This window comes from Podarcis erhardii (genome assembly GCF_964252035.2).
Source record: "Podarcis erhardii genome assembly, chromosome: 7".
Classification (NCBI taxonomy): Eukaryota; Metazoa; Chordata; class Lepidosauria; order Squamata; family Lacertidae; genus Podarcis; species Podarcis erhardii.
In genome coordinates, this window is record NC_138511.1 from 53,473,106 (window position 1) to 53,490,485 (window position 17,380).

At 43.6% G+C, this 17,380-nt stretch overlaps 2 protein-coding genes across 3 annotated transcripts in view; both read right to left on the reverse strand.

Moving 5' to 3' along the window:
* Positions 1-7,787, reverse strand: part of MBTPS1 (membrane bound transcription factor peptidase, site 1) — a 30,548-nt gene extending 22,761 nt beyond the window's left edge. The window contains exons 1-6 of the mRNA XM_081871567.1: positions 7,603-7,787; positions 3,815-4,350; positions 3,148-3,405; positions 2,816-3,019; positions 1,482-1,592; positions 20-129 (exon numbers count right to left, since the gene is read on the reverse strand). Of these exons, the coding sequence (XP_081727693.1) occupies positions 20-129; positions 1,482-1,592; positions 2,816-3,019; positions 3,148-3,405; positions 3,815-4,019 (888 nt within the window). The 5' untranslated portion in view covers positions 4,020-4,350; positions 7,603-7,787. The remainder of the gene's footprint in view (positions 1-19; positions 130-1,481; positions 1,593-2,815; positions 3,020-3,147; positions 3,406-3,814; positions 4,351-7,602) is intronic.
* An 893-nt stretch (positions 7,788-8,680) lies between these two features.
* Positions 8,681-17,072, reverse strand: HSDL1 (hydroxysteroid dehydrogenase like 1). Of its 2 annotated transcripts, none has more exons than XM_081871614.1 (5): positions 16,909-17,072; positions 13,936-14,169; positions 13,266-13,711; positions 11,634-11,710; positions 8,681-9,639 (listed from the first exon to the last, which is right to left on the reverse strand). In XM_081871614.1, the coding sequence occupies exons 2-5, from the start codon at positions 14,153-14,155 to the stop codon at positions 9,591-9,593; spliced, it is 792 nt and encodes a 263-aa protein (XP_081727740.1). In that variant the 5' UTR covers positions 14,156-14,169; positions 16,909-17,072; the 3' UTR covers positions 8,681-9,590. The 2 variants fall into 2 exon arrangements, with proteins under 2 accessions (XP_081727740.1, XP_081727739.1); XM_081871613.1 differs by having other exon boundaries at positions 11,634-11,861; positions 16,909-17,060.
* Positions 17,073-17,380: the final 308 nt, after the last annotated feature.

Sequence of the window (17,380 nt, forward strand, 5' to 3'; positions counted from 1 at the left end):
GTTATCTGAGGCAGCATACCTGGTTGTTAGTGAAGACTCTAAATATGTGCAGTTCTGAGTCCGGAGCAAATCCCTGGCATTCTCTCATGCTAGCAATCACACCCGCTACAAAAGTCCCATGACCCAGACCTGTTGAACATAAACAATGCTTTAAAATAAAGCTCAAAACGCTACATGGCTTTTAAAGATATTTCAGCTGCATTTCCTCAGCGATTCCTTTTTAACACAGCCTCTCCTTCTTTAAAAGACTGGACAAATTCATGGAGGAAATTCAGGGAGGAAAACCACAAATTCAGTGGTTACTAGACAGGATGGGTATGTTCTACCTTGCTGTCAGGAGACAGTATGCCCCTGAAGACGCTGCTGAGAATCACAAGTGAGTGCTGTTGCACTCAGGTCCTATTAGCAGTTGGCCTTTGGGAGAATAGGATGTTGGATTAGATGGGGTTTTGACCTGATCCAGCAGGCTTCTTCTTATGTGCTTTTATAGTCTCTCCTCCCTTATAATTAGATTATAAAGTTCCTCAGAGAAGAAGGGATGCTTCTCATGTTGCCCTGTAAAGCACTTCATACACGGATGCCACAATGAATAATAGACCAGCAATGACCAGCTGTACAATTTTAAATGTGACAAGGAAACCCTTTCTGTATACAATAAGATTAACCCGCCTAGAATATTGTGATCCCAATCCACGGTTTCATAAGCACTCGAATTCCTGTAATGGGGATGAGTTTGCAGAACACTCCCCAATATGGCTGTGAGCCATTTTATGCACAGGAACGATATGTACATGCACCCACATGTACAAAACAGCCTCTAGATCAGGGTTGCTGATTTAGAAGTGGCATGTTTAAATGGCACCTCCAAGTAAGGATTTATATCACGCTCCTAGATGCACTTGGGACTTAATTCAACCGACATTAAGGGAAAGTTGCAGAAGTACTGGCAGAGGACAGAGGTGCACGTGCCACATGAAGTGATGTTGAGCTGGAGTAAATTCACAATTTTTACCATGTGCTGCATTTGTAATGGTCAGGTTTAAATGTTTCTTGAATTATAATAATGTACTAGATCACATGCCTCCAAGGCCCGCTTTGACGGCTGGAAAATGACTTAGGCTTTTACAAATAAATGTTTAATAAATGTACAGACACACAGACCTATCTTCAGAAACCACTTGTATAGCAAAATAAAAGTAACAATGCAGAATCGAATTAAAAACACCAGTACTAACCACAAGCTGCACTGAAGGAACCCTGAGAACCCTAAAAGTAGGAGTGAGAAACATGCAGTCCCCCATGTTTGTTGGAGCACAGGGTTGCGCTCTAGGGAATTGTAGTCCAACAACATCTGGAGGTTCTCCCTCCCTGACCTTAAGGAACAGACAGTGCATTCTAGCCTTACCTATATAGGACTGTAGCACACAACTGACAATTCATTTTGTGTGAAACAAACCATAGTAATGAAATAATGAAATTACCATCATCCAAGGTTCTCTCATTAGTCCAGTTTGTTCTCTCTTTTACATTTTTGAAGTGAGGATGCTTCTCACTAAGTCCAGTGTCAAAGACAGCCACTTTTACACCAGCACCTATTTACACAGAAGCAGATTTATAAAATTTATAAAGATTTATAAAATTACAGATGAGCAAGAGACGTTTCTTTTGTAGTCTAAAGAACATATTCCTGAATGCAAATGGATACTAAGAGGTGCATAAATCTTATCCAATGCTTAGTAAAATGTTTTCTCTTCCTAACAGCTAGCAAGTCATACAAAGCTTGCTACATATTTTCATTGAGCCTAAATAATGTACTAAGAACATTTCAGCAGAGTCAAATTTAAAGGGTTTTTATTGCTTTACATTGTAAAAATAAAAAATATCCTTTCCCCCACCCACTTGAGTATTAGCATTCTGGAAAAGATTATCAATATTTATGCAGAGAAGCCACTAAAATGTGATGCAATGGAAAATACGATCTTATGCACTATTTTGACTTTGCTTTCTGAGGTATGTATTACAGCTTGAATAATTAGCTTTGTCAAAGTTACAGATAGGTAGCCGTGTTGGTCTGCCATGGTCAAAACAAAATAAAAAAATTCCTTCCAGTAGCACCTTAAAGACCAACTGAGTTAGTTCTAGGTATGAGCTTTCGTGTGCATGCACACTTCTTCAGATACACAGTGTGTATCTGAAGAAGTGTGCATGCACACGAAAGCTCATACCTAGAACTAACTCAGTTGGTCTTTAAGGTGCTACTGGAAGGAATTTTTTTATTTTGTTTTAGCTTTGTCAAAGATAAAAATATTCCCAAAGGAAAGGTCACAAGAACTAGCCTATAGGGATCTAGAGATACATTAAAAAACTTATATCCATTTTATATTATCATGGTTTCCACAAAGAATGTATTTATTATTTTTAAAACTTCCATATCATCTGCTTTCCAAGGAATTCAAGTTGGCTAATGAGAAATAACACAAAAGATATTATTTCACAACTGCAATTTGGGGAGGATGCTTCAAACCCCTAACCTTGGCCTTCTGAGAGCTGCAGTTCCTAGGGCTCCCTGGAAAGAGGTAATGACTACTGGACCAGTTCAAGTCAGTGGTATGAATGTGCTACCTTATTAAGGGATACAGATCCTCCGGAAGACTACTTGCAAGGGTATATTTTCTGCTCATAGGAATGTACTTGCTAGTCATTCCCACAACAAAAGCACCATGTCAGAAAAATGAGCTGCACACTGATGTACTCAAGTGAGCAGCCTTATTCTTTCTGTGATCAAGGGTACAAATTTCCACGAATCTAAGAATACCTGTAAAACCCATTTGCCAGAGAACGTCCGCCTGAAGCGTTTGAGCGACTTGCCGGGGTATGGCTCTCAGCAAACGCCTACTTGAGTGCCTGCCAGTTGCATGCCAAAATCCAGAACCCAACGACAAACTTGCCCTTCTCAGAGGACGAGACGACTGCCATTTCTGTGTCCATCTGGTTTCATTGCAGGGAAATGCTGGATCAGCTAGATATTGGAGAATTGAAATGTTTTAAAAACTAATCACATTGTCCAAGCAGCAGAATAATAAGGAGATTTAAGTTAATACAATGATCTCCTGCTACTTCACTGGAAGAATGACTGAGCCTACTTACTTTCAGTGTACTTGAGCGAGCGAAATACTTTTCTTTGGGGGGTAACTCGTTTGATATTGGGATGGTCTTCAAGTGTCTGCACTCCATCTCTCTGTTTCTCGTTGATTTGGATCACCTCAAAATCACTGGGGTAGTCACTGGCTGGGTTGTTACGGGGTACAATCCTCCAGTTCTCTATGTCACTGCTTTTCAGAGCTCTTGAAATAAATTTGCTTCTTGCTTGGGCTGAGAAGTAACCATTGAAAGCCACAATATACTCTGCAAAGAGACCACCACACATTAGAAAAGACATCTGAATCAGAAGTTGCAAGCATGACATTTGCAGAGAAAGCTGCGTTATAACCCTTTGTCCCACTTTACAAAAAACAAACTATAATATCCCAGCTCGCATAACCAAGCACAATACCAAGGATTTAGTAATGAGGTTCTCAAAAGGAAGACCCCTGGTTTCAATTTAGCCTGTGGTGACGTAGCACAGATCATGGCACATAACACAGAATTTGAGCAGAGGGATTGCGGTTGGGTAAATTAACAGAAGATAGGAGGGCCTGTCCAGACAGCCATCCTTCCCCTGAACTATTGTTTTTATTAAAAAAATGAAGAAAAATACTTTTGGCATTTCCCAGGGACTACAATTAAAACTGGCATAAATGTTAAGTCTCATTACCATGTTCCACTACCGTCGAAGAGAATTCCACTTTCAGTGTAAGACGGGAGCATTCGGAACACAGGTGGCTCTCATGAGAAGAATTCCCTAGTCTGGTCCCCAGATGTTGTTTGCCGCAGAGAAAGATCGCAGTCAGGAACAACCAGGTGTGTGTAAACCTCATGGTCATAAAAGAATATGGTTTCATCCCCAAAATTCCATGCATCAAGTTACATGTTGTTTTTCCATGAATCAGTTCCCTCTTTTCTTTTTGGTTTCAGAAAACGGTGCCTTTTTAAGTGCTTTTTAAGTAGATAGTCTTAAGGTTTTGTCCAAGAGAAGCAGAAGTCTTGCCTTCATGGTCTTTACCAGTGAAGCCCAGTAAACAGGCTCATTTCTTTCTGCGTTTTTTCTCCATCTTTGATTAAAGGATCCTGTCACTCAGGATTCAACAGCTGAGTCCTGTACTCCATTTTGGATAGGTGATGTAAGGCCAAAGCAGAATTGCCAAGATCTGTTTCGTTGCTGGGTTGGGGTGGTGTTTTTAGCAATACACCCTGCAAAAATAAACATCCAATTACATAAATGAAATATTTTCTAATTTAATATTTTGACAAACCACAAGGTGGTAATAATATACGCTGCAATTTCACACTAAAGTGAAAAACATATGCCTGGATTTTACATCAGGTGGCAGCTAACTTTATGTTCCTCTATACAAAAAAATAAAATAAAAATCCAATACAGAAAAATAAGTATCAGAGGGAAGGATCCTAGCCTAACCCTCTCCATGCCAGGCTAGTTTTCTATATCCATTAATCTGCACATCAGCAGCAGTAAATTTATTGTAGTAGCTATTTAAAATGCACACCAAAATTTTCCAGTATATGAACAGTAAGTAATACAATATATAATTTTTTTGAGACAACAGAATAAAACCTCATTTAAACTAAAACTGAACTGAGCACACTTTTAAACCTCTCAGAACCTACACTGGTTCTTTCTGTTTGGAGTTCTCTTGCAGCCAAAACATACAGAACTGTTCTATATACAGACTACATATGGGTAAACATCTTCTAGGAGAAAACAGATAATCTCTTGATCAGAGCAGGTTGTTAAACCAGACAAAATATTTCTCAGGTAGGGGCTCACATGACAAAATGGTTCTCCTTGCACACAAATTACATGCAGGCAAGGTGTTTGTGCAGAGAACCATTTTGTCAAGTGAGCTTCCCACTGCAATCTGAAAGGGTTTACAACTTTAGTGAGAACAAGACCACAGGGAGAGCAGGGAGATCTGGCAATTAAGAAGCAGAAGGTGGGGGGCGGGGAGAGATATATTGTGTGTTTTCCTTTCATTTCCTTGTCTCATCTTCTCTTAAGGGCTGCTAAATGCATAATGTTTTTGAGTATATCTGCAAGTTATCCTAAGACCCCAGCATGTTTTCCAACCACACTGAATTTCTGCTTCCCTTCTTTCTCACTCGTACACTGTCATAGTCACAAACACACACACAAAAGCACCATGCCTGCATGATGTTTATCTCTGAGGAACATCCACTGCTTTCTGCCTCATGCCCTTGAAGAAGGCTGCGTAGGTGTGCTTAGCTGCTTACCAGCATAGGACATTTACACAGGTTATTTTTTGTAGGGGGGTGATTTAGCATTTTAGAACATAACCTTAGCCCTCCTACATCCCACAAAAGGGAAATTTGATCAAAGAAAACAAGTAAATGCTGATTGATAGAATTCCACTTCTTGCTGCTGTGGTAAACCTGTGCTGGACTGCACTACTTCAGAAATGTGAGTGAGAGGATACCTAGTATCATTGAACCCTCTGCTATGCAAAAAATAAAAAACAATCTACACACTGAAAATTAGGTCAAAGTGAAGACCCCACTAAGAACACAATTTATTACATTTATATGCCATATTTCCCCAAAAGGAGGTGGAACAAACACATGGCTCCCCACCATCACCATTTTATCCTCATAATGCCTGGGCAACAGACATCAGGGATAAGTGATGGCAACAGGCTCAACACTACCAAGTGAGTTCCGTGGCTAAGTGAGGGACTGAACCCAGGTCTCTCCATTCCTGGTCTGACACTTCAACCATTAAACCGCACTAGCTGACAAACTAGTTTTCTGTGTTTGTTTATTTACTGAATATGCTTTCATATTCCCCATCTACCAAAAGCTGCCATGTCAGGGGAGACACTGCCTTAAGGTACTTTTCCTTGATATGCTAGCTTTCTCTGTGTGGGGGAGAGGGAGAGAAGAGAAACAGGGCTCTTCCATGATCTCTGCTGAGAGGCTAGCTGCCTTCCAAACTGTCACTTTGCAGCAGCCATTCCACTAGAGTAGACTATATAAAATATTTTCATTCTAGCTCAGAGTTACAAGAACTGTAAAAAAAAAAAAAAGTCTGATCATGCTTATTTCTTTCTTCCTCCCTATCCCTTTTCACTTGTGCACTGTGTCCCTTTTAAATTGCATGCCTGGGGGCAGAAACTATCTTAATATCTATTTCTGCATGCTGCTTTGGAAGCCTTTACTGACAAGAGTAGGCTACAAAAAAAGCTTTAAAACATGTAAGCTATAAATAGGGGAAAGTGTTCCACCTGGTTACCCCCTCCCCCACCCTTGTGCAGTACAGCCCAGAGCAGACATTAGTGTTATTTATTATTTACTTAAAGCATTTATACCCCAGCCTTTGGCCAAAAAGGCTCTTAGGAGTAGCTTACACAAATCGATGCTAAAACAGACCCTGCACTCAGGCTCATAATCTCAAAAAGGCATGACACACAAGGAAAAAGGAACAGGAGGGAGTTCTGATTAGAGATCTATAGCTCTGTGCATGCAAATTCTGGCTGTCTAGGTGAGAAGCAACTCCCCACGGAGGAAAGTGGTAGCTCCATCCATCTTGCCCTTGATAAAGCGCTCTCTTTCTTTCCCCAGATGCACAGGCTCTCCCACCACCATTACAGATCCAGGAGCAGAGGCGGTGACAATGTCCAGGCTGAGGAGGCAGGGCAACTGACTCACCCAGGCCTCTGCAGTTATCACCGGGCAGAGGAAAGGGAAAGGACAGCAACAGCCTCCACCTGCCTTGGACTCTGGCTTTGGGCCCTTGGGCCGATTGCGCAGCGAGGACAGGTCCCCACCGGGTCACCTCGGCCCACTCGCTCACTTTCTCTCAGCCTCACCTACCTCACAAGGTGGCTGTGAGGGGGAAGCGGGGGGGGGGGGACACCATGTACGCCACCTTGGAGGAAAGGTGGGATGTGAATATACGTAATCCTCTACTGTCTGCTCTGTCTGGTTTCTGCGGGCTCAGACACCCCTCGAGACGTCAAGGCCAAACCCCACACGAGAGCCCCCGAGGTGGGCGCCTCTCGCGATGCTGGGGTGCCCCAGACCTTTGCGAATCAAGTCGTCGGACCGAAACGTGCCTTCACCCGATTTGGGGTGTGACAGGTCCGAAGGCTCTTTTAAACAACACCACCACCACCATAATAATAATAATACTTTTCGGCTTCTGCGAATTCCAGGCCGCTCAGCGCTAGGAAGTCAATGAGGAGAAGGGAGCGGGACCCGCTAAGGAACTGCTCCCGGGGCTGCCCCCCAAATCCACCCCCCTGAAACCAGCGGCGGTCCGGGCTCCGGCTGCTTCCTTCCCCCTGCTCCGTGAGAGGGAGGCCCGGGAGGCGGCCACAGAACGGAGACGCCGCGGCTGCTCCCCCTTCCTCCCCGTCCCTGCGGGCCCGAAGCCCCCCTCCAGCAGCTCCCTCGCCCGCTTCGACCCACCGGCCACCGAAGCTTCCGCAGGGCGCCCCCGGGGCGTAGCGGCCTCCCCTGGCAGCCGGGTCCGGAGCTCCGGGCGAGGCGAGTACGGCTCCCGTCCCGCAGCCCCCCGCTAACCCCACACCAAGCAGCTGGCCTGGGCTGCGGAGGAGAAGCCGCCGTCCATGAACGCGAGCCTGGCGCACGCTGGGACTTGTAGTCTCCGCTGGCCCTCGCTTCGGAGGGCGGGCGGGCGCGATGGACTACATTTCCCAGGAGCCTCTGGGGCTCTAGCGGGCTCGTTTGCGGGTCCAACGGACGGAGGCCTCGTTGGTCCCGTCAAAGAAATCGAAACTGCCCTCTCGGAAGACGTAAACAGAAGTCCTTTGGTCTGACGGCGCCACAAGAAATCTGCGCCTTAAGTGCATGGTGGGATAGGGAGCCTTACAGGGAGACACGCGGAGCCCTTGCACTTTTAAATGCGCAAGTGTCTAGGCATTATTTGGAAGTTCCGTAAAGCTAAGGGCACGTGCGGTGTAATCCTGGGCCCACGTACTGTAGTTGGGGAGCTGAAGACATAGGAACTGCACTGAATCAGATCATTGGTCCACCTAGCTCAGAATTGTGACATTGACAAACAGCCTCTCTCCAGGATTTCAGGCACGGTTCTCTCCCACCCTGCCTGGAAGTGACAGGGATTGATACTCAGACCTTCTGCATGAAAAGCAGTTGTTCTACCACTAAGCTATGGCCCTCATCAATTAAAGATTTGCTTAAATAACTCAGCACTTGCTTCTTCATCCTAGAATCCTATGTAAGCCAGTATCTGCAGAACTTGGGAAGGGTCTATTCAGCCAGCAATCTCCATCTTAGAATTTACCGGTAGTCTATAACCTGATCTCATGGCTACAGCATCAGTTTAACTTTCCAATTCCTTGTTTTCCCTCTGCTGCCCAAGCTGCTTCATGTAACATCTTGCCTGATGAGGAGAACCTGAAAGCTTGTCATGTTTTTATGACATTTTGTTTATTCTGAATACAGGTTTTACCTATCTATGTATCCATCTTTTAAATGTCACAAACACATTTTCCCACACACTGAATGAAGAGAGGCACCTAAATATATTTGCGGAATTCAATATAATTGAAACATAGTATAATTCAATATTTGAGTTTATAGAGCATCATTTCATGGACAAACAATATATTGTACTATTATTTCTAGCTGGGAAGACCAGTCTTCTCTGGATACAAAAAAGCAGGTGTCTTCATCAGTGCTCACAGCTCCAAACTCAGAGCACTACAAAGCACACTGACAGGAGACCACACAGATAGAAGGAAGTCACTAAAGTAGCATTTGTTTCCAACTCAGAAAATACCTTCAGGTGTTCCCGACAAAGCTTCCAGGGAAGAAGTCAAGAATACTCCACGTGAAGAGCAGTACCCAGTTTCAGTGTAGAAAAAGCCTTTGTCTGCCTGGTGCCCTCCAGATGCTTTGGACTACAGCTCCCATCAGTCCTAGTCAGCAGAGCTATTGCAGTCCAAACCACTTGGAGGGCACCAAGCTATGCACCACATGACCTCTCTCTGCTGCCAGCTCTTAATGGGGGTTCAATCCCCATGCATCCTATTCAACTTCTTTAGCATTCAGGGGACCCCAGGATTGCCCACTCATGTCCAAATCAGAAAGAATCACTCAGTACTATGTAAAAATCAGGACCCCACAGACATCATACAAAAGAATATCAGCTTCCTAACAACAGGGTTCTTTTTTACTGCCTGCGTAACATTCTTGATGGGCCCTGCAATGAGATAGAAGCAAGATGAAGTCTCTTTTAAAAGGTACATATTATCATCATCATCATCATCACTGAAGAAAATCCATCCAATGAGAATGGGGTTTTGTGGTAACTGTCCAACTAGGCTGCTAGATGTTATCTGTTCTCCAGCTGATATTTTTAATGTAGTTTTTTCCTCCCAAAATTCCATTTTTTCAAAATGTGCCCAATCGGCTCACTCCCCTAACCCAGAGCCATTCTGGAATGATCTGTGCAAAAAAACCCTGGAAGACAAGAGAGGAAACAGGTTAGAATTAGCACATAAACGTATTCCTTTGGCAACAAGCAATAACAAGATTAAAATATCAGCATGAAATAAAACCAAGAAGATCTAACATGAAGAGTCTCCTTAAGACAGTGAATCATCCACATCTCCCATTCCTTCCTTTCAGTTCATAATATAGGAAGCTGCCTTCTATAGAGCCAGACCATTGATCCATCTAGCTTAATACTGTCAACACTGGCTGGCAGTGACTCTCTAGGATCTCTGGCAAGGGACATTCCCAGCCTTGCCTGGAGATTGAACCTGAGACCTTCTGCATGGAAATCACATGCTCTGCCACTGAGCTATGACTCTTCCCCCCTCCAACTATTAATTCTCTTTAAAAAAAAAATTAAGGGATGGAAGTGCAGCAGAAGACACAAATATGCTGGTTTTATACTTTCTTTAAAAAGAACTTTGGGGAAGTTTACTGCTTGAGCACTTCAGCTATAAAAAATGTTAAAACTTAATAAAGCCAACATTTTGCATGGGTTATTGCAGCTAACCTGGCGTCCTTGTCTGTCCCACCTCCTGTAAGCTACCATAAGTATCGGGTGGTGCACACACCCCTGGTCAAGCACCTGGCATTACAATGATGACAAGTGACCCTTTTTGCCTGCACCAACAATCTGGTGATTAGCACCACGTAAGCCCCTTTGGTCCAGCTATGTTCTACTTACCCTGTACCTGATGTTATATAGGACATCAAATGTGGGCTGGGTGACCTAAGTAAGCCTATGAGCCAGAGGTTCCTCACCTCTCCCGTAAAGCTTTGGACTCTGAAGCACTGTCACGTGTTCTGTGAATCTCCCCACCCTGTTGCGCCATCCTTGCATTTGCCAGTACCTTCTGTGGCTGAGCATGCGAGGGTCTTCTATATGTGGTGGCACCCCATAGGTGGAACTCATTGCCCTAAGATGTTCAGCTATCTTCCTCTTCATTTGCATTGCAAACTGAAAACTTTCAAGCGCCCATTACTGGTTAACATATTGAGTACTGCCCTTTGTGTTTTTCTTCATTTGCTGCTGCTCCTAGCTTGATGATTTGTGTTTTAATGGTGGGGCATGTGTTGTTTGTATGCTTGCTTTTAGATTTGCAAACTCTTTTGAGCAACTTCCTTTAAGGAGGCGGAAAAGTAGGGTGTAAATGGTTCCGAAGAAATAAAAATGTATGCAGTGCAGTACTAAGAGCAGTAACTGATGCACTAAGGCAGGTGTAGGGAACCTTTAGCCCTCCAGGTGTTTCTGAACTACGGTTCTCATCATTCCAGACTACTGGCCATGTTTGCTGGGGATGATGGGAGTTGCAGCTCAGCAATATCAGGAAGGTCAAAGGTTCTCCACCCCTGCACTAAGGGAAGAGATGCATTTTCCCACCCACAAGATACTACACAAAGTACCACAGTCTCTGGGTTCAGAGTCAAGACAGCTGCATGAAAGAAAAATATGTTGGCCTGCAACACAGAGAATCATACACAGGTTGCAATGTAAGAACAGCACTTTGCTTTCTGTGCTTCTTTTATTTCTTTTGTTAAGAAAATGAGAATTAAACAAATAAAACTCTATAATAAAATAAACAAAACAGAACAGAACACAGCAATAAAATTAAACAATTAGGTTTCAAGAGCATTAGTTGACAGTCAACACACACAGGAAGCTGCCTTATACTGAAGCTAGCTCAGTATTGTCTGCACTGACTGGAAGTTTCAGAAGCAGACAGTCTCTCCCAGCTTTATGTGGAGAGGCTGGGGATTAAATTTAGGGACCTTGTGAAGGCAAGGCAGATGTTCTACTACTGAGCTACATCCCTTCTCCAAGATCACGTTCCCCAAGATCATAGGTGAACATTTGCTTCAAAAGGCTCATTAAAACCAATCCAGGCTGCATGGTTCAGCCACCAAGTTAAGAAAAGTTAAGAGAAAATGTAACACAGAAGCAGCTGAATTAATGATATTACCTGGATTGAATGGAGGGAGTATCCTGGAGTCCTTCTGGATAGTCCAAGGGTGGCAATAGCCTGGTGCGCGTATTCATCTGCAGAAGGCACAAACAAGCTCTTTTTGGATAATGTGGGGCTGTATTTTGACATGTTGGTGCAGACGAAAGCTGGACATAAGCACTGAACAAAAATGCCTTGGGGAGCATATTCATAATAAAGCGATCGGCTGAAATGGTCCAGGTAAGCCTGTCAAGGTTAAGAGCAGACAATTAAGATTCTCTGGATTTAACATGGGGAAAAGGTGTGGAGAACAGACATTGGCAGCTTAGACAACCTCTCTTGACCGACGCATGCAAGGCGCAACATAGATGTCTATGGAACAAAGCCTTACCAAATCAGCACCCATCCCCAGCTCTGTATGTCTTGCTGACTGGCCAATTGCAACTTAATAATAACTGCTTTGGCATAGCTTTGCACAACCAAGTACCCTCCAGATGATTTGGACTTCAATTCCCATCAGCTCCAGCAGAAACATCTGAAAGACACCAGATTGGGGAACACTTCTACTGCACATTTAGGCTACAGTTATCTTGGGAGTCAGTCCCATTGAACTCAAGCAGGGCTTACCATTAAGTAGACATGTACAGAATTGCTCTGTTGGTTCCTTTACGAAACGCACACCAGCGCTTTACCATTCACCTAACAGAGCAATCCTGTACATAGTTCCTCTTTAATAAGTTCCCTTAAATTCCCATGTAAGTGTGTATAGGGTTGCAGCCTCAATTTATAAAGCTGCTTTCACTGGAGCAAGGTAGAACGCTTAAGCCAATACATTCCTGAAGCAGAAAAGCCGCCCTGGCTGCTCCTGAACCCTTTAAATTTTATCCTCCCTTCCATTCCTGTACATCTCTGAGCCGGAGTTGTAGGCATCTAATTCAACCCTGCCAGAGCCTTTGCAGCAAGGATGAGGAATCCTTTCCAGGCCAAGGATACTATATCCTCCATCCAGGCACGCAAGAGGCATTATCAGACTTCAAGGACATGTTCCAGCTGTTTTAAAACACTTGAAGGGTGTGCAAAGCAGGGCTACTGCGCGATGGTCTGAGAAGAGGTTTGAGGGCCAGAGAGCTGCATACTTATCCTGGGACCTGAGGTTTCCCACTCCACCTTCAAAAACTTCTAGTTCTCAAAATCCTTATCCACAGAAACAGAAAAGAAAACATTTCCATGGAGAAAGGATGCATACCTATCTCTTAGAAATAATGATTCTGATAAGATAGGGGGTAAGAAGCCTTTCTAGCCTGGCAAGCCAGATTGTTATCTCCCTCCCCCTTTGCAGGCCATGTTTGACAGGTGGGCAGATGCCAAAGCAGCATATTGCCTGCATGGGTCTTCAAGTGCCCTGCACTTTGAACATGCAGTGATCAGCCAGTTGCTGGATCTTCAGAAGCCCCGTTCACTGCACAGGGCAAAACAGAGCTTTGAAAGGGACTTTGCAGGCACCATGGTAAAGGGCAGGTGGCTATGGCTTGGCTGAAATGGCCTCATAGGCCAAACAAGGAGACCTTGTGGGCTTGATCAGGGCTGCAGGGCTGGAGGTTCCCCACCTGACATAAGAGAACACATATATTTTTATATTTTGAAACTCACCTTGGAGGCTGAATATGCCGTCATTCGTGGGGAGGGGTGGTAAGAGGACATAGAAGAAACGTTCACGATAGCGCCTTTCTTTCTCTGAACCATTCCTGGCAACACCATGTGCACCATCATATTAGCTGCTCCAATATTGATGTTGATGAGATCCCAAATTTTATCCTCTGTCAAATTGGCAAAATAATCCGGGTGATCATAGAACACTCCAACGTTATTCACCAAAATGCCAGTCTCTTTGCCTAGCAGGGCCTTCTTGATGGCAGGGTACACCTGGCGGCCCCTGCTGAAATCTGCCACAACTACTTCCGTTTCGACCTTGTAGGAATCCTCAATATCTTTGGCAAGAGCTTCCAACGTCTCCTTGTTCTGGCTAATTAAGACAACATTCACCCCGTGGCATGCCAACTCTTTAGCATAGGACTTCCCGATGCCTGAGGTACAACCTGGAGCAGATCGAGAGAGCAACAAAGATCATTTTTAGACTCTGAGACTAAATGCATTCACTTAGTCAACCGATAGTTGTAGAGCGTTTACAAAGGGCTTATGCATTTTTATGTCAGTATGGGGTCTTCCTAAAAAAAATCTCAACAACTTTGCAGGTGTCAGGAATTTTAATTTTTGAAATATGGCAACCCTAGAGAATCTGTGTGCTCCAACTGTCTCTTACCTGTTACAGCAGCCCAGCTTCCATACAGTTTGACTAAATCAGGCCTGCTGACCAGCCGAGGAATGAAATACAACCTGATCAGGCTGTACGTGTTGCCTGCAACAGTGAGGGATGTCTTCATTATGTAGAAGGCTCCAATGAAAGCCAGTGTCTCTATGACACAGCTGCAGGCCTGCCCAATCTCTCTGAGCAAGAAGGAAAAGCTGTCCACAGCAGCCATGGTAAAACAGATGTCTAGAAGGGAAGAAGCAAAAGATGTTTGTAAGGAAGGAAGTATGTATTTTTTCCATTGCTTCATTTAGCAAAATCATTGACTTCATATTCCAATAGGTCATAAGATGCTAAAAATAAAAATGACCATTTCATTTTGTTTCAGGAAAACCCAAGAGCATCTGCCACATATATCTATTATTCTTCGATTAACATAACATATCCCAGTAGAAGTCAAAGTGGTTGATAACATTCAAAGCACAATGAAACAATAATAAACAACAACAATAATGATAAACCTCTCAAAAAACAGCAGCATGGTAAATAATTAAAACAACCAAGTCAAGATGCAATGCAAATATAAATCTAAAGTTTAAAGGAGGATGAGTATTGGCGGAGGAAAGTCACATGGTTGTATTATTTACAATTCTTATTCTTTGCTTCTCTTTCTTTTCTTTTTTTGTACTGTTTTTATTTTTTGGGATATTATATGTATTTTTTTGTCAGTGTGAATAAATACTGTTTGTTTGTCTGGAAAAAAACAACAACAACCAAGTCAGCTTAAAATACCAGGGAAACCCCACCAAACTCACACAGTCAACCGTCCTGAACAAAACTGCCTTCATCTGTCTTGCAGCACTGCAGAATGGGATGGCTTTACAAAGCTTTGCTTTCAGAAAATGCCGTTCCAAAATCAAGTATGGAGACTCTGGCTCATGTGTTGCTATTTTACTCTTTTCAGTGAGACTTCCACAAAGAGCTTATTACTCCATTGCCATTATCATCTCACTGATTTTTATTAGGCCAAATTTTATGCAGCCTTCCTCCTTACAGTCTCAGACAATCTGGCAACAGCAAATTCGGCAAACACAGCCAATACCAATAGTGATGCTGCCAGTCAGGGTAGACAATAATGAGCTAGATGGACCAACAGTCTGACTCAGTGTAAGGCAGTTTCCTATGTTTCCTTGTAACCCCTGCAGGCCATTTTAAAAGGTTAATGGGGCCCCACCTACCAATCACCTGACAACATGCAAATAATAAAGTCAAGAACCAATGAATAACAAGAATAATGAATTAGTAAGGTTGGATATTGTCACAGCTAAAAATTGGCTGCTGTTTCTTTAATGCTAAAATAACTAAGTCAGCATGAGTCAGCGGCCTACAATGCAATCTTTCACCAAATTGTATTTGTGGCACTGTGGGTTAAACCACAGAGCCTAGGGCTTGCCGATCAGAAGGTCTGAGGTTCGAATCCCAAGTGACAGGGTGAGCTCCCGTTGCTTGGTCCCTGCTCCTGCCAACCTAGCAGTTTGAAAGTACGTCAAAGTGCAAGTAGGTAAATAGGTATCGCTCCAGCGGGAAGGTAAACGGCATTTCCGTGCGCTGCTCTGATTTGCCAGAAGCGGCTTGGTCATGCTGGCCACATGACCTGGAAGCTGTATGCCAGCTCCCTTGGGCAATAAAGCGAGATGAGCGCCACAACCCCAGAATCGGTCACGACTGGACCTAATGGTCAGGGGTCCCTTTTCCTTTTTACAGTCATACCTCATGTTACATTTGCTTCAGGTTAAGCATTTTCAGGTTGCATCCCAGGGCGACCCGGAAGTACCGGAAAGGGTTACTTCCGAGTTTCGCCGCTCGCGCATGCGCAGACGCACAAAATGACGTCACGCGCATGCACAGAAGCGGCGAATCACGACCCGCGCACATGCAGGTTGCATTCTGCTCATGTTGTGAACGGGCCTCCGGAACAGATCCCATTCGCAACCAGAGGTACCATTGTATATAGAGTGGTCAATGTTAGTGTCGGGTGTGGGTTGGTTGGATGGTAGAAAGATGGTTGTGTTTGGTGTGTGTAAAAAGCTGTCGGTCGTGGTTGGAGAAGAAGACTTTTTAAGAATAAAAGCAGCAATACTCTACAAGAATACTCTTTCTCAAAGACTCTTGTGCCAACTAAGGTCTGAGGACTAGACAAAGGAGTAAAAAGGAGGTCAGAACCTTTGTTTTTTACAAACACTGACAGATATTATCATTTTTATTAACACCACCACCAACAATCTGGTGGGGCCCCCCCAGATGTTTTGGACTACCACATCAGCCCCAGCCAGTATGAAGGAAGTTGTAGTTCAAAGCATCTGGAGGGTACCAGGTTAACAAATGTTGTAAAGCCATTTCAGTCTATCCTCTATGCATTTGTCCCTGACCCTTCTGCACCCTTCTTCCATTTTTCTGCAGCCAAAATCATAACCTAACCTACTTAGGAGTAATCACCACTGACTTCACTTTTACTTAATTCTGAGCAGACAGAATTAAGCAGATTAAGCCTAAGCTTAACTCATTTTTCATAGAACTTGAAATGCCAGACAATTTTCGTGTATGTGGACTTGCATCATGACTGGATGCATATTTACTCAGAAGTAAGCCACACTAACGGAGTTTTGCTTCCATGTAACTGAGAGTACAATTTGCACCCTTGGATGAAACAATAAAGAGAGAGGTCTCTGCTGTTCCAGAAATGATCTGTCAACTTTAAATTCCTAATAATTCCAAATATCAGTTCTGCTCTTTAGAGCAGAGAACAAAATAACATTATTAAAGTATGATATTGTTGATTCCCAACCCTCCAACCCCTTCTGACCTTTGAGCTTTCGCTTCTGAGTAATACTATAAATGTTTTACAAAAAAAACCCAACCATTGTCTTTAAAAAGCAAGTAAATCAAATCCATGGCGCCAAACCCGTTTTGCCATATTTCATTTACCTGTTCGTTTATGCAACCTGCGATGTTTCTGCGCTGCTGTCTTGCTTAATGACCTGACTTTAGTTCAGTTGGAAGGAAACCTTCCCGTTCTCAGTTCCACCCGACCCTGCGGCTATGAGGAAAATCTGGGGAGCGGATTTTCAAAATCGCTTGGCAAGTAGGCTGTTCACAGACCTGTCAAGTCGCGATCCAGTTTCCACGTTTTTGTATTGCCAGCTTTAGAAGATCAAAAGCCCTTCGTCCGCCCGCACAAGGGAAGGGTCCTGAACGCGCGGTAAAAACGAGCAGCGCAGAAAATGCTGTGTTACTTCTGTTCCTTGCATGGATACCTCGCTTGTACATAAACTTAGTAAAAGCCATTATCTGTCCTAAAGCAAATTTTGTCCAGATGAATCTAAGTTTATTATATTAATGTCAACATAAATCCCCTTAAAGGACTCAGAGGCATCACGAAAAGACCACAGAAAGTTAA

Coding starts and splice junctions, on each gene's coding strand:
- HSDL1 (XM_081871613.1), bottom strand. CDS start 14,155: ATGGCTGCTGTGGACAGCTTTTCCTTCTTGCTCAGAGAGATTGGGCAG. Junction 11,862..13,265: donor CGGCATATTCAGCCTCCAAG/GTGAGTTTCAAA, acceptor TAACCTTGACAG/GCTTACCTGGACCATTTCAG. Junction 9,640..11,633: donor ACTCCCTCCATTCAATCCAG/GTAATATCATTA, acceptor CTTGTCTTCCAG/GGTTTTTTTGCACAGATCAT.